Here is a 22,659-nt window from a genome sequence, read left to right as displayed (position 1 = left end):
TGGCAGTGCTCCTGCTTTCGGACCTGGCACAAAGGAGCAGATACCGGTCCCACTGCTGGGCTGATGACCTTCTATGGCCCTGTCCGGCTCTCCTTGTAACTCCTCCACACTCTTAAAACTCAGCTGGAAGACAGAGTAAACCTTCTGATGGCACTGGAGGAGCTGGACTAGCCTGCAGGCACCACCTCACACTATTAGTGCCAAGGACGCAAGCATAAAGCAAAACTAGACAAAGCAGTCAGGAGGGACAAGGAGAGAGCGGTGGTCATGGATTCAAAATGGTTTCTGGATCCAACTTGTTATCCATGAAGTTTAAACGACTTGGTGTCATGATGTGACTTTTATTTATTTTAATCAGTGCAAAATGTAATTCAAACTTTTTCCACCAGAGGGCAGCGTTTCACCGTGTTTACTGAGACGTTATGAGCTGTTACCGTTAGGCATTTCTTTTCAAAAAAATTTGTTTTAGCTTGAAGCTCGTTCTCTCAAGAGGTATTTCATTTCTCCAGGGCACCACCATCAATGAACGTGTTTTTAATGACCTCCTTAAATAAAAATGACAGACTCACTGCAGCATCTGCTGTTACAAAGTGGTATCAGACTAAAACCACAGACAGCACAGATACAGCTTTAGTTTATCTCCTTGGAAATTAAGTCATAGAAACAGCTTTTATACCATTTTTAAAAGAATAAGTACCTTTAAATGTAGTTTTTATTTTTAAATTCACTTCTTAAAATATCTTTGATTTGTTTGTATTAATTGTGTAACACTCGTAGTACCAAAGTAACTGGAAACCTGTTTTTTTAAAACTTAAAAATAATAATAACACAGGTTGGGCCACAAAATGCCATCATTTTGTGAAACGTGCAGCACTTTTAGATTTTTTCTTCTTCTGCTGAACTCAAAAGCTCCTTTTGGGGGATAAACCACTGGAAGACTTTGCTCAGTATAACCCAAAAACATGTTCTTTTTACATTAAGGGGAGGTCTGTATGTCTTCACTTATTTTTGATCCACAGTATTATGACCCAGCTTTCTGATCTGAGATCAGGTATAACTGTGTCTACATTCAAAATCAGTGTCAGAACCTTTATATTATCCCAGCCCTGTATTTAATGACTGTATGTGTGTTGAGTCGCCCACATATTTTAAATTATTTACGTCACATGAAAGGGTGAGTGCAAAATGACGACCAAACCGCAAAAATATGTTCATGTGAAACTTGTTTTTGCTACTGTTCACATTAATGAGATCTTACAAAATTACTTGAAGTCCTTATTTTGAGGATATATACAGAAAAGACTGACATTATTGGCCTGAATTAAATGTTAAACGTAAGCCAGTTTCTGGTAATATTGATGTAGTTTAACCTGAAATTCAAGCAAAAACTGTTTGCATGATTCACTGCTTAACAGTAACAAAAACATCAGTTTAACTCACTGTGCCTTAAAAACACAGTGAAATGAAAACACAAAGCAAACAGGCTGTAATTGAAAATGTGTTTGTTTTATTTTATTTGTTGACTGTTTATGATCTTGGTCTCTCCTTCTTGCCTTTGTAGAGTGCCAGCAGAGACACGTTGGCCACTTTGACCACCTTGAAACGAACTCCGGGAATGTCACCGACGGCGTGACCCTTACGTCCGAAACCTGCCACCAGAACCTCGTCGTTCTCCTGCAGGTCAAGAAATAGAAACAAAAGAGGTTAGAAGAGCGAAAATTGAGAACAGAGCTAAATTATACATTTAAGAACTTTTAAGGGCCCAAAAGAAAATTACAATGAGTTAAAATCCGTAGTTTACTGCAACTTAGACATTTCATAGACACAGACACTTAAGTCCACATAAACTGGACTATTGCGGACACGGTGGCTCGATGTTTCTGTTGTAGAATCTACATAAACAATCCTCTAAAGAATAAACTCGCCACTGCCGTTTACCTCGATGAAGTTGAGGCAACCGTCATTGGGGACGAAGGCGGTGATCTTCTTGCCGTTCTTGATGAGCTGAACTCTCACACACTTCCTAATGGCAGAGTTGGGCTGCTTGGCCTCCACACCACTACAGAGAGGAAAAGTACAAAGCTCTTTAACTTAAACCCAAACACCCTTGATTATGGATTTAATAAAGAGGAACTCAAAAGACCAAAAACTACTTTATATCTTCCTAAATTACAAGTGTTAGCTGCTGTTGTGATACTTACACTTTCTCAAGTACGATCCCCTTGGCGTGAGAGGCTCCTCCGAAGGGGTTAGCCTTCAGGGCAGTGCCCAGGTGGGCCTTCTTGTACTGTTTGTCGTGCCATTTCTGCTCACGCCGGTGATTGCGGAGCTTTCTGGCAGTACGCAGACCACGACACTTTCCTGAAAGAGGGCAAAAAAAGAAGAAAAAAGCCAAAGTCAGCACACTCGGGTACGACCATTAAGATGGTACTTCAGACCTTCCCGAGTCATGCTTAACTCTTTCCCCCTTGGACACCTACTAGGGGTAACTTAAGAATATCCCCATTTGTGCATCAGTTAATGAGGATGAGCCTATACAGCAGGCACGTCAAAAGTCTGGCCCAGGGACAGATTGCAGCCAAAGTCTAGACACCCCTTCATCACAACTTACTAGGGCCACCGTTGTAAACCCAGAAAGCTGTTCTAATAAACATCAAACCACCTCTTTAATATACAACAAGTGTCTTTGTGGGGAAAAAAGAGAAAGATCAAACACAGTGATGCTGTAGATCAATTAAACGGACTCCTTAACGAGAAAGACAAAAAGGAACACGGATGCTTCTCTTCGGTGGGTACATAAAAAACTGTTCAGCCCGCTGTTCGCAGGGCAGAAACATTTCACTATCAGTCCCTATTCAACAGAAATCTGATTTGTCAGGCATCCTTCCCATGAGTGTGAGGACAGGGCTTCAGTTAAGTTTTACTTAACAGAATTTTGCCAACATATCAAAATTAGTGAGAGCTGGATAAGCGCTGGGCTAAAACTGCAGAGAACGGCTAAAGCTCGGTGCTCTCACAAAGACAACCTCCGGCTTTCAAAATGACACTTAACCCCCACCGGGTATCACTTTAACGGCATTTGCAAATCTTCGATTCAAGTACAAAACAAAAATAAGGGACAGGTAGCTTAAACTGTAACGGGAACCTTTGGTGTGCTGAGCTAATGCCGCTAACACGCCGCTAGCAGCTCAGACATGTTATGGCCGCTCCACGTTGCGGTTTCAAAGCAGCATAAAAACAGATTTTTTTAAATAATCTGGAGAGTTTTACCGACACAAACGAGTTTAAATCTGTTCGTAAGACCTTTATACGCGGCACTGTTGTGAAAACCCCCCACAGAAGTCACATTTTTGGGGTATTTGAGATTAACTTTCAGACGTACCCATGATTGCTGAGCGAGCCTGGGATGGAAAGGAAGGAACCAGGATGCACCGCGGCGATGTCTACACCGAGGCCCCCGGTTGGGCGTTGCCACGATATATGCCTGATTAAAATTATGCCATTTCACGCCAATGTTTTCACATTTAATTGTTGCAAAACAAAGAATTTGGACTCATTTTAGAATTTGGTAATTATACGTAAAACCAGTGTAGTTTTATTATTGAGAGCTGCTAATTTCCTTCTCTTATTTTTGTCTTCACTTTTTTTTTTATCTCCCTTTCAGTCAGTCGCACTATTATTATTCATCATATTCATCACTCCCGACCCTCCCGTTTTCTCAGTTTCTGAGTAATTTACTATATTGTTTTTATTTAAAAACTGAAATTAGAGCGAAACCAAATAATTGGATATCTAAACCTGCAATTAACGGCTAATGGGTGTCTTGTTAGTGCCCTCTAGCGGACAGAGCATGTAGTTCACACATGTGACAAATTAAAGCAAAACCTGAATCTTCACTGTGGTCTTTCTTTTCCCACTTTTGTCCAATATACCCACTACCCCTCCTCTAAATGTCCATCTGAGGTATCCCTCTGATAAACTTATTTCTAATCCGGATTATTCAAGTAACTTGCAGCAAAAATCTTAGCACCTTCACCTTCAAAGCATACATAATATCAGGCCTCTTATCATCCTATAAACCTCCCCTTTCAATCTTTCTGTCGCACTCTCTTCTTCCACTCTTTTCTGCACAGTTCATTGCTTTGGATGGTTGACACCAGGTATTTAAACTCTTCTACTGTCACTACCTCTGATCCTTGCATCTCTGGTGCACTGATGACAAGACCTTCACTCACAATGTCTGCTCAGCAGCAAAATTTAGCTCTATGTGAACAGTTAGGACAATGATGTGTCTGTATTACTGAGATAAGCAGGTGACCGAGAAGGTCAGTGCAGGACACGATCAGGCTGTTGATTAAAACCAAGAATGCTGTGTGTGAGATTTACCAGGAAAAGCTGGAAATGTCCTTAGAGAGGTTAGTCTGATTTAAAAAACGATGCATGAAGATAATCACCAGGCAATAACACAAAAGTATGAACATCTTGACCTTGTTAGTCCCGTTTGGGGGATTATATGCCGTTATCTGACAAATAAAATCACTTGCTGTGAGGTAAAGATTTTGGTGAGTGAAATTCTAGCATTTTATTAGCACCAATTCACTGATATCCGATTTTTTCTGATTCCTTCATAGAATGTGTGAATATTCTTGTATCAGCTGCCCCATTTAGTCATCACCACCACACATCGTCTTCCTGCATCTCTTCCTATCTCTTGCATCCTCTTCTGCCACACAAACCCTGTGCATGTACCTGCCTTAATCCTAAACACTAGACCACCAGTGAAACTCATCCACTTATTATTAATACTGTATAAACTGTAGATACAGATATACTGTAGATACTTTGGTAAATGGTGTAGTGAAGTAAAGACAGAATTAAGTTTAAGCTTCTATGCTTTAAATAAATAAATAATGTTGAATCTTAAAAATACAGATAAAATGCATCTGCAACAAATGAGTCGAACACAAAACCTATTTTTTGTTTATTTATAAGAGGCTTAAACTTCATTCTGTCTTTACTTTACTACACTGTTTACTAAAGTACTGTTGATATAAAACTAAATCTGGTACATACAGCAACAAATCCAATAAAATCAGAAAGGCCAGATGTGATCCACAAGCCACTGTTTCCCTGCCGGTAATGCATTGTTATTGTAACTGTATTGTGTACATTTCATTCACTGGTATCCCTGTAACAGTGCATCTGAACACCTTTCATACACGACAAACATATTTACAGACGGACAGCTGACCAGTGCTTTGTTTTATGTAATCATCATTTTGCTGCCTTTAATCTCCAGACATTAAATATATTTTGACTGAGCTGACCTGAAAATGATAAACTGAGGGAACAACAGTGTGTTTGACCTGTGGGCGGGGCTCCTGGCACTGCTCGCCACTGCTGTGTCCTGTGATTGGCTAATTCTGCCATCTGTCAGGGGGGTTTAAAGGCATGGGGCAGATTAAAGTAGATTAGGATGGGCAGGGAGGGAGAGAGAGCGCATGCTGGCATCAGACTCTGGTCACCACGGCGATGGCTTCACCAGGGAAACATTGCTGCATCCTCCTCTTCTTCCTCCATCTGCAGGCGTCTGCCTGCCTCCACCAACAACCTGCAGACAGGTATGTGGACAAACACAAACAGAGCAGGTGTAGTAGCTTTATGTTTGTTTTTGACCTCTCCTAACTGTCTAATCTCTGATTTGTGCTATGCTCACCCACAACCTTCTACTCACTACACCTCATGTGGTGCTATGGTACAGCATTTATTTATTTATTTTTAATTTGAGCTCAGAGGAACAAGCTCGGCAACTTTTCCTGTAAACAGATACCTACTTTCACATCTAGCACACACAGAGTAACATTATCATCCTTTTGTACTAATGTGTGTGTGTGTGCGTGTGTCCATGTGATTAAACTAAGCCCCACTTTTAGCTCCACCAAAGCCTGAGAATGAGATACCTGCTTAATCTGGAGACAATGAGCCTTGAGCAAAGAGTTAGCATGCCATTATCAAACCAAAATCAGGACCTAAAACAGGCTGGAACACTTTGGTGATGTGCAGAGCTTGCAAGAGTTCTTTGTGGCCAAACAAAGTCCCCAATTACTACAATAAAGCATGATGACACTGTCTAATGACATATAATGTTTCTTTGAGATGCCATCAGCAGTAAGACAGGAGTCATTTTCAGCAGAATCATTTTATTCACATTTAAAAGCCCCTGGTTTCTTTAAAGTGGGAACAGTTTTTTTCAGCTCCATTAATTAAAATACACAGATTTTTATTTGATAATAAGTATGGAAGTTGTTTAAGTACTGATCTAGCAAAAGTAATGCTGATTGAATGGACCACATTTAATCCTGGCGCTCTCTCTATTACTTGAATTTCCAAACCGATGGTCATGCTTTGTTTATTTTCAGTTTCTATTACTCTTTTTCTTTGCCGTTGATGGTAACAGACTCTTTTTTTTCTGCATCAAATACGAGTGGTAAAAATGAAGGCAATGCACAAGTGCTAAAAACTGAGCATTTGGAGCATTTTTAATGAAATTATATGACAAATAATACAGTGCCACTGTGTGCCACAGTCTGTCCAACACTGATTAACAGGTATTAGTGTCACAAATGTGTAGTTTTATTGATGCCTGTCTCTAAATAAACCTGTTAACATGTATGTCATGCTGGTCACTTCTGGCTACCAAAATAAAGCATGGTGACAACCAAAACCAAAGTGGTTTCTAGAGCCAATAAGTGACATCACGGTGTGTGACATCACGGTGTGCATGTCCATCTTTTCTATACAGTCTGTGGTCACATGGAGTGAAATTAATAAATTTTCACCAGTTATTTAAAAAAAAAAATTCAGTATGTTATACGTGTCTGTTTTCTGTTTAGCAAACAGAATCATCTCACGTTATACACATTTGTTCAACCTTCCTTCCTGCACATCCTAAATATTTCATTATTTATATCCTGTTTTTATTTCGGCTTATTTAATCTTTCATCCCTTTCAGTCTATACCATAGACTGTATATGAAAGATGGCCACAGTCACTGTTACCCTGTTTTGCTGCCAGTCTGCTCACTGATGGGGCCAGTAATGTAAAAAATTAACATCATGTTGTATCAAGAGACTTGAATCAAGTGACTGGGACAAAAAATTTATCTGGAACATGATCACAGGATAATAAATTAAAGTGAGCAGAAGGTCTGTTTTTCCCTTCATACCCTTTTGCAGCCAGAGTCGACCATTAAAAGAACAAAATGTTTAAGACACCTCCACTAATGCTTTAATTCAAGTCTATCAGTCGATGGTCAGCAGTCACCCACCTCACTTGCTTCCAGTGACCTCACAACACCTCTTAATACAAACCAGCAATCATGCCTTTGTTTTCTGCCTCTTGCTCACAGAGATTTTATCCTGACTCTTGTTTGTTTAATCCTCTTTGTTCCTTCTACCTGCCAGCTTACTTATTATATCTCTGACACACTAACGAGCTCCAGCTCATCCAGCAGAAGTCTGTTAGTAATTCCTAGTTGAGGCTAAAAGCCAGAGGAGACTCAGGCACCTCCGTTTCATCTATTTCAGATTGTTTCTTTGTTTTTAATCTGTGTTTTAGTACAACTAATGTGTAGAATCACGCCAGCCGTATGTGGTGATTTAACTGTTATTTTCTCTCCAGTAAGCCATTAAACATATGGCAGATGTTTACAAAATCATTCAGTGTCTGCTTTCGCCTGGTGATACTTGCCTTAAACTCGACCCCAATAGGATGATTACGTTGCCCCGTGTCTTTTGAGTGTGTGCATCAGCAGCTGTTTATTGCATTTCACAGTGTGCAGCTGTTGATGGTAAAGGATTGAGAAGCTGTAAAGTCTTCTCTGGCTGCAAGCCACCCCATCCTTCATCCTCGGGGTCTGTGTGCTTGTGATTGTATGATTATGCAAACAGTGCAATCCCACAATCCACAGCCCAGTGCCCTGACCCAGCAAAAGAGAGCAGCTAAACCTTGTTTTTGGCTGAAGAGGCTCTTTGAGTGAAGGGGATTTGATCGCTCTATTGTCTGATTCTCTGACCTGATGTACATTTAAATACATTCAGTATGTGCTGCATTTTATTTTCCATTCTCTGAGAGGATTTTGATCTTGAGAGTGCCCATACAGAGATCCACGTGCTCTTGGCTCATTTAGATTAGATTATCCATAGCTGGACAATTTTAGCAGATTATTCAGAAATCAGGCTGCAGCTTTAAAGAAACAAAGTCACTGCCCAGAGTAAATGCATGCTTGTATTGTACATACCGGCTGTTAAATAATGTGAAATGACTACTAAACATACACATATTTTTACCAAAAGAGAAACTAAAATTACAAAATCATTGAGCAGAAAATTTGTGCAGATTTATTAGCCTGTGTACAGTGATGGCAAACAGACCGAGAAGTTAAACATACTCATGAGTAGAAGCAGCACATGTATGTATTTTACTTAAGTACTGGTACCACACTAATATAGTAGAATTTTTTAGCAGAGGTCCTGACTGTAGGACACTTAAGAGCGCTTAATGTAGAGCAGCAATGTTCTATCCTCTTGTGCATGAAATATCTCATCAGTACCTGTAATAGTCAAACAAATCATGTTAAGCAGTACAAGCCTGTGAAACTGTAAATCTACAGAAAATGTAAAGAATCTAAATGCAACTTCAAAACTTTAATTTGTTGGTAGCTGTCTTGTACTTTCTGCTCATATATTCTGACCACTGCTTTACAGCATCAGTAAGGAATAAGATTTAAAGATTAAAGGCTCGTGGCTGAGCTGTAAAACCTTAATCTGAGAGCTTTTGACTATTAATCATTAATCTTCAAATATATATATATTCTTACATATTGCATATTTAGACGTGTTATTTAAAACTAATCAATAAATCATGGAAGGTCTACATAGATAACAGCTATTGATCGGCTAACTAAAATAGTTAGCATTAAGCAAGACTGATTAACCTGGTATTTTACTTTTTTAAATCATGAATGAGGAAGCAACTACACTCACCAGGCACTTTATTAGGTATACCTGTTCTGCTGCTCCTTAAAGCAAATATCTAATTAGCCAATCACATGGTAGCAACTCAACACAACCAGGCATCACAGTGAGAAAGAAAGGTGCTTTACATGACTTTGAACCTGGAATGGCAACCATATCTCGAGTTTGCGGAGAATGATCTGAAAAAGAGAAAATGTTCAGTGGGAAATAGTTTTCTATGCTTTGCTGATGTTAAAAGGGAATGAATGGACTGCTTCGTTCTGATAGGAAGCCAACAGCAACTCAAATAACCATTTATTACAACCGAGGCATGCAGCAGCGCATCTGTGACTGAAGAACACATCAAACCTTAAAGCAGATGGGCCATCAGAGGAAAAGCACACTGGGTGCCACTCCTTTCAGAAAAGAAAAGAAAACTGAGGCTAGAATTCACAAAAACTGGAGAACGGCAGCCTGGAAAAACATTGAGGCCTTGATATAGAAAAGTTCAATCTGGGCCTTTTTTTTGGCCTCATGTGTTTTTTAATTATTCATCAAAATGTAAAACAGTTTTTCTAAAATGGTTTCTTTGTTATTTTTTCCACCTGTGCTCCTTTCATTGTTTAAAACAGGCTGTGGTCAGCCTGCAGGGTCACACCTCTCTGCTGCTCTTAACACCATCTCAGGATTTCTTTATACAGGTGGAGTTGCTCAGTTGTCCTTTGACAGGTGGCACAGCAGGTGGTTGTATATGTGGTTCAAGACAATGTTTGACATCTCTCCCGCTGTCCACTAAACCCTGGCTGATGACCTTTGTGTAGTTTTCTCAGTGGTCATTATTAGGCAACAAATGAATCATTAACATCAATCGGATTGGTTCCACTCCCTCTTTATTATTTTAAGTTTTTATTGTAACGATACATATTTTCTGTAATTCCAGATTAAAAAGAGGATGAGCTGTAGCTTTAACCTTGTTGTTGTTTCCTGATCCAGCACATCGATCTGAACCAGCTCTGGAGTCATCATATAAAACCTTCAATTTTTACAAAGAAAACCGTCAATCAGACCTGATGCCAATTTGATTCTAGCATTAGATCTCAGTCCATTATTGTTTCTGCTACAAGACTCTGTGTGTAATCTGGGTCAGAGTGTATCCTCGCAACAACTACCCACCTCTGTGCCAGACTGATCACTGCTATTTTAACTAATCCAGCAGGTCAGCAGCCGGGTCACTCAGGTGTACTCTGAGCACTTACACAGGTTCCTCCCTTCTTTAGCTTTGATTTCTATTGGGTGATTTGGAATGATGTCATTCTTGCATTATGCACAAATCTGAGAAATGAAGGTGAATAACACCAATCATCAGTTTGCTTTTAAAGTTGATGTTTTACAAGAAGGAGCAAGAGCCATCTGATAAGTCCCTCCACACTCTCTGCGTGAATAGAGTCAGATGCAAAACAATCGGCAGCTAGATCAGTTTGTGAAATCAAGACTATTTTATCTTGAATGTGTCTGATCTGTATTTGTGACTTCTTTCAAACTTTTTGAATCCAGTTCAACTGCAAAATGTAAGCACACCTAAGCTGGAGCCGAACCGGTTCTGCCAGGGTGCCTTTTGAGAACCAGGCCACATTTTGACGGGCCTGAAAATGTATTATGATGCAATGTTCCCAGCAGAAGTCTGAGAAACTCAAACAGAATTCACTGGTTACATCTATCGGTCACTGATGAATTTAATGAGGTAGCCCAACAGTTTTCTAGTGTCACACTGGTGCAAATCTTTAAAACTGGTTTTCGATTGGGCACTGGCATCATATCAGCAAAAAGGGGCAAAAAGGTGCCTGCAGGTGTTAGGCTACCAAAGTGGGCAGAGAAGGACAGCTGGTGGTTTAGATGTGGCTGATGGTCCACATTAGACACATGAATTAAGCTTTTATGACGGTCCAGTACCTTTGTGAGCACAAACTAGTTTAATGTCAGTGTCATGTGTATATTTTATTTGGTGTATAATTGTTAAAAGGTTAAAAGGATTCAAAGTTGTAAAAGTTGCTAATGGTTGCTTAAGTATCTCAACCAGTTAAATATGAGTGAATCAGACTCTTTTAAACATACTTTCACTTTCTTTGATTGTTTTTTGTTCAGAATAAACACAATTCGTATGAGACAGTAAATTATTTAATATTTCACAATCATGTTATAGAGATTTATTTTTTCCCCATAAGATGATTAATTGATTTCACGTATTTCATTACATAAAAATAAAGTTACAGAAGAAAAATAACTAGTGGAAAAAAAACTGTGCTGATGACAAATATGAAGAAATGACAATGATAAATATTTTACTGATTCTCCTTTCAATTCTTTTTGCAGTGCTGCCGTTTCTCTGGAACACGGTGAGATCTATTTATCAATCTGCTAAGACTTCCTTTACTTCTTCCTCCTTATCTCAGTTATAACAATATATGTAATAATGATGATGCCTAACGGAGGAGGGAACAGGGGTGTAAACTATTTCCTACACCTCTGTGTACGGAGTGGTCATTGTGGAAAAGGGGTGTAGGAAGATCTGAAAAGCTACCCTCTAGTGCAGCATTGTGTTTGGAAATCTGTTTTGATTTGTTTATATTTCTCATGTTTTAGTATAAAAGGTTAAAGGTATAACATGTGTATTCTTATGGCTTATTTTGTTAAACAAATCCTGTTGTCTCTGCAGACATTGGGAGCAATGGGAGGGTGAAGGCAGAGCAATATTTGATACCAGCAGAGAGAGGACTTGGACAACTGCAGGTAAAATATGAGTGGGGAGGGAAAAATGTAACGCCACAACTTTCTATTAAAGTTTTACTGATTTTTAACCATTTAGGTGCTGAGAATGTTAATAAATGAAAGACATGTCACAATTTAATCCTAATCTAAAAATGTGCAGCCACAATGTCACATATGTCAACTGTACCATCTTGAAACATGACTTAAATTTTTGTGTTAGGTTCATCGTGTATATATCGGCAGATTAACTTTCTTTTCCAACAAATAAAAAAAATTAAATCTTTGTTTAAATTTAACAAACCTCACAGTTTTTTGGAAACAAGGTTGTAAGAGTGGGAGAAAAATCATGTCCTCTCTGAGAAAATGATGATTCCTGTTTTCAGAAGCATACCAGGAAAATGCTGGAATTTATGAACCACAAAATTCTCATTAAAACACGTTTTATTAAAACAAACAAACAAACAAACAAACAAACAAACAAAAAACCAAACAGACATGAAACTGCAAAAACAGTTAATGCCTTTACATAAAAATTGAAAGTTTGGCTTTAAGAAGTTGTTTCATGGAAGGTTGCTTCTTCCTGCCTCCAGTCTTCAGATGCATCACGCAGGAAATTACTTCAGACACCAGGAGCTGCAGTTCCCCTCCCTCCTCTAAAGGTTCAGTGAGCATGAGTAACATTTTCTCCAACACAATCAGTTGGAGAAAATATATATTATAATAAATAATATATTATACCGTATATTCAATTTCGAAAGAAGGTTTTTAAATTTACTCTTTTCTAACCGGTTGTACCTGCCCACCAGGTGTTGTCTGATGGGCAGCCGTGCCTCTTGTTCCAGGCCAGGAAACTGTCTCTCCGCTATGACAAGCAGAAACACCTGGACCTCACAGAGCGAGCCTTTTCTCCTCAGAAACCTGTCGACACCAGTCAGTCTGTCTGTCGCAAGGACAAAGCCACGTAAGTGCACCTCCTACTTGTCTGTCTACTTGTATGAGAAATGTCAGAGGGTCTAACACGAAGATTTTAATCCCAATTAAAAGACAAGAACAATGCAGTGTGTCCTGTAAGGAAAGGTCCAGTTGTGCTGTACATCTGAGAGTCTTACTTGTCTCTTTGTTCCTCTGTAGGCTGGTCATGAGGTTTGGAGATGTGGAGGATTTGAAAGGCCTGTCCATCAGGTTAGCTATGCCACCAAATATGATCACACTAAGCAGTTTGTACACAATACATGAACATTTGCCCTGACTGTCTCCTCTCGCCTCTCTTTCATCAGACTGCAGCTGTCCAACACCTTTTATGAGTCTTCGGGGCAGTGGTGGTTCTCGGTGGACAGCGTCTCGCTGCTCTACAACATTTCTGAAGAGGCTGCGTTCAATGCCAGCGAGGTGTACGCTCCAGCTTCCTCCTCCTACCGCTGCATCCACGTCAGCAGCCTGGAGCGATACAGTGCCCTGCTGCTACCTGGCACTGACCAAGCCCGCCGCTGGTCCATCACTTTTACAGACTTCCAGGTACCCGTCTCTTTACCCTGTCTTTGACTGATTCTTCAAAGAGGATGTTTCATTTCTTGTGTGGTGTCTGGAAGACATAACAAAGTCTTGTTAGAACATTTATTAATTTTTCAGTGTTTTTTGTGGTTAAGGGTCATTTTCTCTCTAGTTCAATACTTTGTTAACACATCTTGAACTTGAATGTCGAAATGAGCAAACACAAAGCTGGGAAAACAGCAGTGTACTGTCAGCTCACAGACCCAGAGACTGGCAGAGTACAAGATTTACACAGGTGAGCGGGTAGAGGGCACAATACAGTTTAAAAATGACCAGTTTCTAATTGGACAAATACAAAAATAGAAACAAACAAAATTTAATGAAAAATGCAAGTTTTAAAGGGTTTTGAAACGGTTTTCCAATATTTAAATCACCACAGCGAAAAAAGCAATCACCCCCTCCTGAGGTTATAGCTAGTTGTATCACGTTAATGAGTGCATAATAAATTCTAGCTCTGGGTTTTTATGCTCAGACTACTTGGGCTGCTAGAATAGCTTTGCATGATTCACAGTTCAGAATAGGTTTATTTGATTTATCCTGGACCACAGTGCAGCCCCTCAGCTCCTCTCGGTTTAAGGCAAATTTCGTGCCTCTCATAAAGATAAAGTTAGACCAGCAGGAGGTTCTGAGATGACTGTATTAAGGGTACCTGCTCTCTGTGATGTGATATAAAGCCAGAAGCATATTGAGAACATTACTTGTTTGTTTGTTTTTTATAATGTTTCTATGCTCTCCTCAGATTCAGGCCTTCAGCGTCACCTCAGGAAAGTTTTCTCCTGCGAGCGACTGTACCACCTTCTTGACGCCAGCCATCCTGATGGGCCTCGTCACCTCCCTCATCCTGCTGCTGGTGCTGGCCTATGCCCTGCACATGCTCATCCACTTGAAACACATTGAGCATGACGAGGAGCACAAAGCCGACGTCTACTTCCCAAAAAGCCCTGAACACCTGGAACAGTACTGCGTGGAAAACCTCACTGAGAAAAATGTTATGTAGGTTAGGCAGTGAGGTGATGGACAGACTTTTAAAAGTTACAGTTTTGAAAAAGTGAAATGCAGCTGACCTGATAGCTGGCACCAAACCTGGTGTGACATACTCTCAGCCCAGGATGAAATTTTTTTTTTAAACTGACATTTCTAAACTTTTGTAATTTACCCATGAGAGGATTTCTGTTTTTGTCTTAATAAAAATATAAAATAAAAACTCTGGTTTCTTTTATATTTGTAGTGTTTGATTAAATTTTTTGCTTTTGAAGACATAGCATAATAATTGTTTATAAAGCTAGGTGTATGTCAGCTATATGTACTAGTCTCTTCAGTGAAATACAAAAAGAAAATAACAATTTGGTTAGAGGAACTACTTTTTCAGCGTCACTCTGAGACGGAATATTTCTAATTTTAGAGATGTTGCACAAATGGAAGAACGCAGTCTTACATATTTGTTTAATATGTGCGTTGAAGCACATGTCTTGGTCAAAAATGACTCCAAGGTTCCTCACAGTGTTACTGGAGGCCAAGGTAATGCCATCCAGAGTAAGAATCTGGTTAGATACCATATTTCTAAGATTTTCAGGGCCGAGTACAATAACCTCAGTTTTATCTGAATTAAGAAGCAGAAAGTTAGTTAGAAAGTTATATGACCTTAAAAATATATAGCTTATGTTTCTTATAGGTGTAGCAGGAGTATCACAATCACAGTAAAGTAAACGAGTCTCTGCACTGAAGTAATTCTGATTCTGTCCAGTGGGGGCGCTCTGAAGCCTGTGAGACGAAACATCCAGCCAAAGAAGAAGAATCTCACGCTCAGATGAGGAAAGTGCTGCCTGTTACTGAACTTACAGATGAATTGTAAATATTGAAACTCGTATCTGAACCAGCAGCTTTATCTAAAAACCACGTGTCATGTTTAGTTTTAATCTACAGAGCCGGACCTGAATAAACACGTAATTTTAACGGTTTCCTGTTGGGGTTGGTTTCCAGCTGATTAGCATCGGGCTAACCGGTGCAGTTACTGACAGCTCTACCTGCTGGTAACCGTTAACGTTACCTGTCCAGGTACTCTCCCGTTCAGCCCTGCTCTCCTGTTCTTGCCGACGGGGCCTTCATGTTGAACCACCTCTCCACTGCTCTAACGCTCTTCACCCGCCGACTACCCGCTTTCTCCCCACGGACTTTCTCCGGAGCCCTCCGCCGCCTCTGCAGGATGGAAGCGGCCGTGGTGAGGTGCCTCCCCGGGGAGCCCAAGCTGACCATCTCCTTCTGTCTGCAGGGCAGCCACAAGCACATGCTCCGGGACCAGGACGAGCCGCTGGGCAAGGTCCTGGCCCGCATCTCCAACGGGATAGCCAAGAACCAATCAAAAGCAAAGAAATCCAAGAAGAACCGGGGTCAGGAGCAGCCGGATGAAGCTGCGGAGCCCACCGTGGTGAAGCTGTTCTACGATGGGGAAGAGGTGCCGGAGACGGTGCTGAACGCGGAGGCTTGGCAGGACGGCTCCGTGCTGCAGGTGGGAGATGTTAAATATTCAGTGCAGAGGAACGCGCCCACCTTCACCACCGCAGAGCTACCGGTGTCCTTGTTGGCCGGCTTCCCCGTCTGCCCCAAACTGGAGGTGGAGTTTGGGAACGTCCAGGACTGCGAGTTCACCTGGTTCAGAGAAAACTGCCCACACACGAGGTAAATACCCAGAAAAGAAGGTGTAAATGTGAAGCAGAGATTGTGTGGTGCAATCCAGCTGTTTCAAGAACTGCATGCCTTACACGGTCTTATCAGGCGAGTGTTGGGTCTGAGGAAGGTCTGCTCATCTCTACCAAGCTGTTTTATTGACACAAAAACATCGATAAGTTTGCCAAAGGGTAAACAAACCTTTAAACTGAAGTATTTTTAACACCCTGGGTGTAGAACTGTACAGCTGCCTTTTCTGATTTTGTTATAAATCAGGTGATTGTTTGGGCACATTAATAATCAAATTGATTTGACATCCTGCAATCTACTTCTCTTTGCTCTTGTTCCAGGTCTGAAGCTCCTGGTAAAGCTTCAGATCAGGACAGTGGTTGGACTCAGGTTGGATGTGAGAGAGTTTACATCCCATCCAATCAGGACATCAGCTTCAGGCTCAAACTGAGCTGCACACCCAAAGATGGAAGCCGTGGTGGCCTGGCCAAGGAGCTGGTTTCTGTGGGAGCTGTGGAGGCTGGACCAGGTGTGTGCTTGTTTGACAACCGTCATGCTTTCACAGCCAAAGTCACGGACTGGCCGACTGTGAGAGTGGTGTCGTACAACATCCTCGCCGACATCTACGCCCAAACGGACCTTTCCAAGACGGTGCTGTACCCGTACTGCGCCCCCTACGCCCTGCAGCTGGACTACAGACAGAACCTGATCAAAAAGGAGCTTGCTGGGTACAACTGCGACATTATCTGTCTGCAGGAGGTCGATAAAGGTAATCACTGATAAAAACACAAAAATACTGATGATTTAAAAAAATCTTTGACATTAGTTGTGCTCGCTGACCTCTGCAGGAGTGTATGTGGACAGTCTGACTCCAGCGCTGGATGCCTTTGGTCTGAACGGTGTTTTCAAGGTCAAAGAGAAGCAGCATGAAGGACTCGCTACCTTCTACCGCAGGTTAGGCCAATCACCAGCCAGAAGCTGGATTAACTTTAGCTTGCTTGATAACTTTATCACTGGCAAAATAATATGCAGAGCCACATCTGTGTTTGTTTGGTTGAAGTTAATAATTAGTGGATGTTAGATAGTGTTGCTCACTATTGATGCCTGGAGCAGAAGAGAGAGGCATTAATGCGCTTAGAAGCGAGCATAAGCAGTGCATTTTTTAGATTTTTGAGTAAAAAGCCAAACCCAGCTTCACTCCACAGGCTGTTAAAGATAATGAAGAGAGTTGGATAAAGTCTCAGTTTTTTTAAGATACATTACAGTCTGTAAACAGGCCAGAAATAAAAAGTTTTTAGTACATGAAATAAATTTTGTTTAATGCACTTTAGTATATTGTGTGTCTTACACAGTGTGTCAGCGTTGATAGAGTAGCGAGCACCTACAAATAAGTGATTGTGAAGAAAGTATTGAATATCTGAAGTATAACAGAAAGGCCTCTTTATTTATGTGCAGCCCTAATGGCAATATCACATGATTATGAGCCCTGCAACTGGTCAACAGTCCAGACTTTACCCCGCCTCTAGTCCTATGACATCTGGAATAGGCTTCAGCCCCATGTGACCCTGAATTGGATAAGCGGAAAAAGTGGATGGATGATGATTATGATATTGAAGTGAATCCTATTGTGCTGTAGGTCAAAGTTTCGACTCTTGAGCAGTCACGACATCATGCTGAGTGAGGCGTTGTCCTCTGACCCCATGCACGCTGAGCTTCTGGAGAAGGTTTCTGCTAACGGTGCCCTGAAAAATAAGATCCTGCAGAGGTCCACCTCGCTGCAGGTACTGCTGCTCACCATCAAGGCTGATTAACTGTTATATTTTAGCTTTGGGAAGGAGTGATGCGACATTTTGTTATTGCTCCCATCCAAATATCGGGTCAGCAGTCTGGAGGTCTTTCAGACCTACTGCACTCACAACATTTTGACTTTCTTGTAATTTTTAAGTAGTTTTAAGACATTTCAAGCATGAAAAATGCGTCAAAGAAATACATTAAAATACCGTAGCTAATTTTTGTTACCAGCAGACACACCCACTGTCACAAAAAATTAATTTCTTCACAGTTCTTTAGTCAGTGAAATTTATGACAATAACACTGTTTGACAGACAAAAAATACTATTTTTGCATGAACAAGGTGATTCTGAAAGTGTCCATTAGCTCAAAACTTGGCATGTCTCCATGTGGTGTGCAGTGTGTGGTTCATAAAACTGGACAAGTGGAGTAAAGAAGAAGTGATAGGTCTAAAAATCTGTCTACAGTAAATGAAAGTCACGTATTTAAGAAATGGAAAAAATGTATGGAGGTGTTCAGCAGAGAGGTACAACACAGTATCTACAGCCATTTGTAAAATATGATGGAGACATTTCAGTGTTGGGGATTTTGTAAAAATTCATGGAAACATGCGCACAGAAAAGTACTATCGGATTTGATCCAGCGTTCAATACTGTCTGGAAAGCATTCAATTACTAACAGTTTAATTTTTCAGTTTAATAATGATCCCAAACACACTGCTAATGCAGTAAAAGTACCTTGATAGAAAAATTCCCATTGGAGCATTGTCGCTCATGGATTGGCATCCTCAGATCCTAGACCTCAACATTATTGAAGCAGTGTGGGATCATCTTGACAGAGAACACTAGAAAAGACAGCCAACATCCAAAGAAGCCCTTTGAATGTCCTTCAAGAAGTCTGGAGAGCTATTCCTAAAGAAATTACAGGAATACTTGTTCAGGCTGTTTTGAAGAATACAGGTGGCCATACCAAACGCTGACTTTCAAGATTGTTAAAACTGTACAAACTTTTTTTAAAATTAACTGTATTTCCATGTATCAATACATCACTGCACCAATTTGTCATTTTCCTAGCAAAATATAAAAAATTAAAGAGGTTCAGGACTTCTGCACAATACTATGTTTGCAGATAGAGCAGGGCGATATGGCCAAAAATATTTATCACGATATATATTTGAAAATTTGCGATAACGATATAACCGACGATATAATTGATGCGAGACAAAATACAACTCCACAACATTACTAGCGCAAAAAGACAACCTTCCATTTATTTTCACTTAAACAAGAAGCTGGTTTTTATGTACATTAAAGCTTTATAAAAATGTAACAGTGCAAATGCAAATTCCTTGCTGAAAGTTTAACCAAAAGGCATTTCCAGTAGAAATGGGCTGACATATCCTGAGCATAACCATGTATAATATCCACTGAAGTTAAAAAGAGGTGCTTTGCAACATTAAACTGCAGTGTGCAGTACGCATTTTTCGGACCATAAGGTGCACGGGATTATAAGGCACATTAAGCGAAACAAAGCAGTCAGATAAATCAAACTTTATTAAACTCATTCTTCTTGCTTCCTCCACTTCTGTACCATTGATTCATTAATGTTGAATTCTCTGGCAGCTGCTCTATTCCCATGTTGTTGCAGTATATTAATGACTAACCTCGTATTGTGGATGGATTATCTCAGTTGTTCTCCTGACTGAAGTTTGGTCCGTTTACAGCATCCTGCCATGCGATTGCATTTGTCTCTAACCATGAAGAACCTTCACGTTAACTTTTATAAGTGGAAAAGTGTTAGTGTTCGTCCTCCAGCTTCACTGTTTATGTTATGCTAACATAGCTGTGTCGCTAGCGATCACGTAGCACATCATTATATACCAGCTAGCCCAACTTCAGTAACCCTACAAACGTCACTGCTGTTTAGTTTCCTGTCTTCATTTATGTTGGAAGTGATAGCAGAGCTGTACGTTTGATTTTTTTCAGAAATCTCTCAGTCAGAACATGCAATATCATGCTTAGGTAACTAGCGAAACTAGCGAGCTAACTTCCGCTAGCTTCCTGCTAACTTCTAACTCCGTTAAATGTAATAACTTTTGTTTTCATGGATGCCTGGAAGTTAAACTTTATAGTTACACCTGGTAAAGCAGCAATGCTGATCGTTTTATTAAAGATGAAAGAATTTAGACAGTTTTTAACTCTAAGTGATGCTGCAGTGTTATTTGACCTGAAACATACGGAGTTTAGGACCCAGATTACTCCCAGATTTAAGAGCATCTTAGTCCGACAAATACGACAATAACAACGGCCGCTTGCATGTTCTGCAAAAAAATGTGCTTTGTTGTGTATCTGACGGACAAACACCAAACCAGTTCCACATCACGGAAGTTGCACCATTTTTACAAACCAATTCTGGTTCATCTGTTTCACTCAACAATCGGCCATGTGCGTATGAAAACAAAGGCACTGCGCATGCGCGTTTTACTCCCATTCTATCGCGATATTTCATTTTCCTATCGTTGCCTAACATTATACCGGTATTACCGTGAACGGTATAATATGGCCCAGCCCTATTTGCAGACTTTAAAAAACATTTTAGCACAAACACTGGCTCGTTATGTTCAGTGTAATACTTCTTGGAAAACTTTAATTACACTTAGGGTAACATCACATATTGTCATCAACATTTCACCTTACCTGTCTTGTGTATGTGTGTGAAGGTGTACTCAAATCAGCTATATTTACATGTAAAATGATAATTCAGGGAGAGTTACAGACAACAGGAGATCATCTCTGCTCTTAGTCACTCTTGAAGTCGCTGTTTGCTCACACAGCAAACGGAGAGAAAGGAAAGAGAGAGTACAGCTGCTGCAGATGAATCAGAATTTGCTGTCCGTGGATGTTTTGCTAAAGTTTGATTGTTGGCTGTTGTCTGTTTGAGATTTGTCCTGGAATTTGATTCTTAAATATGTGAAAGAAATGCCCACTACAGTTAAAAATCAGCAATTTATTCAGTCATGAAAAGAAATGTTTGTCTAATCACTGAATTGTTTGTTTCCCTGCAGGTCACTTTCCTCGAGGACCTGAATAAACCCGGCAGGAAGGTCTGTGTGGCCAACACTCACCTGTACTGGCACCCGAAAGGTAAAATGTCCTGTTTACTTCCAGGAACACCTGAGTTGCTCATTTTAACCAGCAGAGATTGTCAGTACAGACTTCTGAGAATTGAATTCATTTCCTTTGAAGGGGGGAATGTTCGCTTAGTCCAGATGGGCGTGGCTTTGAAACACCTGAGTCATGTGATCAGCGAGGTCGCACCTGGAGCCCCGCTGGTGTTTTGTGGAGACTTTAACTCCACCCCAAATGCAGGTAACTCCAGAATAGTACCTACAGCTGAATCTGAGACTGTTTACAAAAACATAATGACCCTCAGGTCAAAGTTCAACTTCACCATGTTTGGAGTTCTTTTTTAACACAGTCTTTATCAGGTTGGTTTGTTTCTTGATCTCGTCCCCTCTCAGGTGTGTTTCAGCTGCTCAGTGAGGCTGTGGTTCCTCCGCAGCATGCAGACTGGAGCAGCTCGGGGCCGGAGGAGTCCTGCAGCATGGAGCTGCTCTCTGACATCCCCCCTCTGCTGAGCGCCTGCGGATTGCCGGCCTACACCAACTATGTGAGAGGGTTTCAAGGCTGCCTGGATTACATCTTTATACAGCCAGACTGCATGCAGGTACTGATGGCAGAGGATATAGGAGAGACACATTTTTGTTTTAACAAGCTCTCTTATGGGAATGTTAGTGAATTACTATTTATTTATTTTAAACTATTTTTTATTTCATTGTCTTATTTTGTCTTTTTGTTGGCTGTTATGTTATTTAATTTTCATATTTATTTTACTCTCTTTTGTGCACAGGTTTGTGACTGTCTACAAAAAGCCCTTAATAAATCAGCTTTACTTACTTACTTTACTTAGAACATCTTTTAGCCAAACTATGCGTACCACTCAACCAAATGAAATCTGTCTTTTTAATTATTGAGATCTTGAGCGAGCCACTTGCTAAGTTTGAAGTAAATCAGAAAAGAGTTTGTAAAACGGGTGAAGAATGACAGATTTCTCAGATTTTCACTAAGTCAAAGATGAGGAACAGAAAACAAACTCAATGGAGATTGGTTATTTAAAAAAAAAAAAAGACGATAAGGTAAAAATGGAGTCAGGTGTTCTTTGTGTGAATAACTGATGTAACACATATATGGTGTGTGTGCAGGTGGAGCAGGTGATCCCTCTGCCCAGCCTCGAGGAGGTCACCACCTACGAGGCTCTGCCCAGCGTGGCTCACCCCTCTGACCACATCGCTTTGGTTTGTGACCTCCGGTGGAACCCCTGACCCCTGACCTCCAACCATGATGGACAGAGATGCTTAAAAACACAGAGTGTGAGATTTAAACTGTGTCCCTGCAGGTTTACCAAGAAGAACCAAAGTCAGCAGAAGCTCAAAAAGGATCAGACAGAAGAACTTGAACCACAAAACCACAACACAGTGAAAGTTCATGTGAAATTATTCACAGTCCTTATTAGACAATAAATTATTTTCATCACTTATATTCAGTGTTGGAATGAGAAAAGTAAGTAATTGCAGATTTTGAGAAGGGATTTAAGAAGGGGATTGATTAAATACTCAAAAAACAAACTCACATTACTGCATCACAACAGTTTGATGATTAATGATCACTCTGAGGTTATTCACTTTATTTCTGGGTTAATAGATAAATATTGACCTTTTAAGATAAGTATTTATTATCATTGTTGCCAAGTGTACTGCTCAGTGGGCCTTTCAGTTTTTAAATAAAGTCTACAGCGCTGACTCTCA

General features: G+C 40.4%; 3 protein-coding genes across 3 annotated transcripts; 2 read left to right on the top strand and 1 right to left on the bottom strand.

The window, feature by feature from the left end:
* Window positions 1-1,485: 1,485 nt before the first annotated feature.
* Window positions 1,486-3,496, bottom strand: rps23 (ribosomal protein S23). The gene is made up of 4 exons (XM_004548780.4): window positions 3,383-3,496; window positions 2,202-2,361; window positions 1,939-2,059; window positions 1,486-1,674 (listed from the first exon to the last, which is right to left on the bottom strand). Exons 1-4 carry the CDS (start codon window positions 3,384-3,386, stop codon window positions 1,528-1,530), a joined length of 432 nt encoding a protein of 143 aa, XP_004548837.1. The 5' UTR covers window positions 3,387-3,496; the 3' UTR covers window positions 1,486-1,527.
* Window positions 3,497-5,487: 1,991 nt separating this feature from the next.
* On the top strand, window positions 5,488-14,517 carry atp6ap1la (ATPase H+ transporting accessory protein 1 like a). Its single transcript, XM_004548777.5, has 8 exons — window positions 5,488-5,621; window positions 11,385-11,407; window positions 11,728-11,801; window positions 12,371-12,439; window positions 12,587-12,741; window positions 12,912-12,962; window positions 13,058-13,295; window positions 14,071-14,517. The coding sequence occupies exons 1-8, from the start codon at window positions 5,533-5,535 to the stop codon at window positions 14,326-14,328; spliced, it is 957 nt and encodes a 318-aa protein (XP_004548834.1). The 5' UTR covers window positions 5,488-5,532; the 3' UTR covers window positions 14,329-14,517.
* Window positions 14,518-15,435: 918 nt separating this feature from the next.
* On the top strand, window positions 15,436-22,659 carry pde12 (phosphodiesterase 12). The gene is made up of 8 exons (XM_004548778.3): window positions 15,436-16,007; window positions 16,346-16,773; window positions 16,853-16,958; window positions 17,641-17,785; window positions 20,860-20,938; window positions 21,041-21,163; window positions 21,316-21,521; window positions 22,057-22,659. Exons 1-8 carry the CDS (start codon window positions 15,436-15,438, stop codon window positions 22,174-22,176), a joined length of 1,779 nt encoding a protein of 592 aa, XP_004548835.1. The 3' UTR covers window positions 22,177-22,659.

The sequence above is a fragment of the Maylandia zebra genome, linkage group LG5 (assembly GCF_041146795.1).
Source record: "Maylandia zebra isolate NMK-2024a linkage group LG5, Mzebra_GT3a, whole genome shotgun sequence".
Taxonomy (NCBI): domain Eukaryota; kingdom Metazoa; phylum Chordata; class Actinopteri; order Cichliformes; family Cichlidae; genus Maylandia; species Maylandia zebra.
The sequence above is the reverse complement of the archived record's forward strand: the minus strand, read 5'-3'. Positions and strand labels throughout refer to the sequence as shown.

Excerpts from the sequence above, each read along its gene's own strand:
- rps23 (XM_004548780.4), bottom strand. Across the intron at positions 2,060-2,201 it reads GGGATCGTACTTGAGAAAGT|TGGTGTGGAGGCCAAGCAGC; the intron begins GTAAGTATCACA and ends TCCTCTCTGTAG. Across the intron at positions 1,675-1,938 it reads GTTGCCTCAACTTCATCGAG|GAGAACGACGAGGTTCTGGT; the intron begins GTAAACGGCAGT and ends CTTGACCTGCAG.
- atp6ap1la (XM_004548777.5), top strand. The coding sequence starts at position 5,533 with ATGGCTTCACCAGGGAAACATTGCTGCATCCTCCTCTTCTTCCTCCAT. Across the intron at positions 12,742-12,911 it reads TGTCGCAAGGACAAAGCCAC|GCTGGTCATGAGGTTTGGAG; the intron begins GTAAGTGCACCT and ends GTTCCTCTGTAG. Across the intron at positions 13,296-14,070 it reads TCACTTTTACAGACTTCCAG|ATTCAGGCCTTCAGCGTCAC; the intron begins GTACCCGTCTCT and ends TGCTCTCCTCAG.
- pde12 (XM_004548778.3), top strand. The coding sequence starts at position 15,436 with ATGTTGAACCACCTCTCCACTGCTCTAACGCTCTTCACCCGCCGACTA. Across the intron at positions 16,774-16,852 it reads TCTGCAGGAGGTCGATAAAG|GAGTGTATGTGGACAGTCTG; the intron begins GTAATCACTGAT and ends TGACCTCTGCAG. Across the intron at positions 17,786-20,859 it reads AGAGGTCCACCTCGCTGCAG|GTCACTTTCCTCGAGGACCT; the intron begins GTACTGCTGCTC and ends GTTTCCCTGCAG.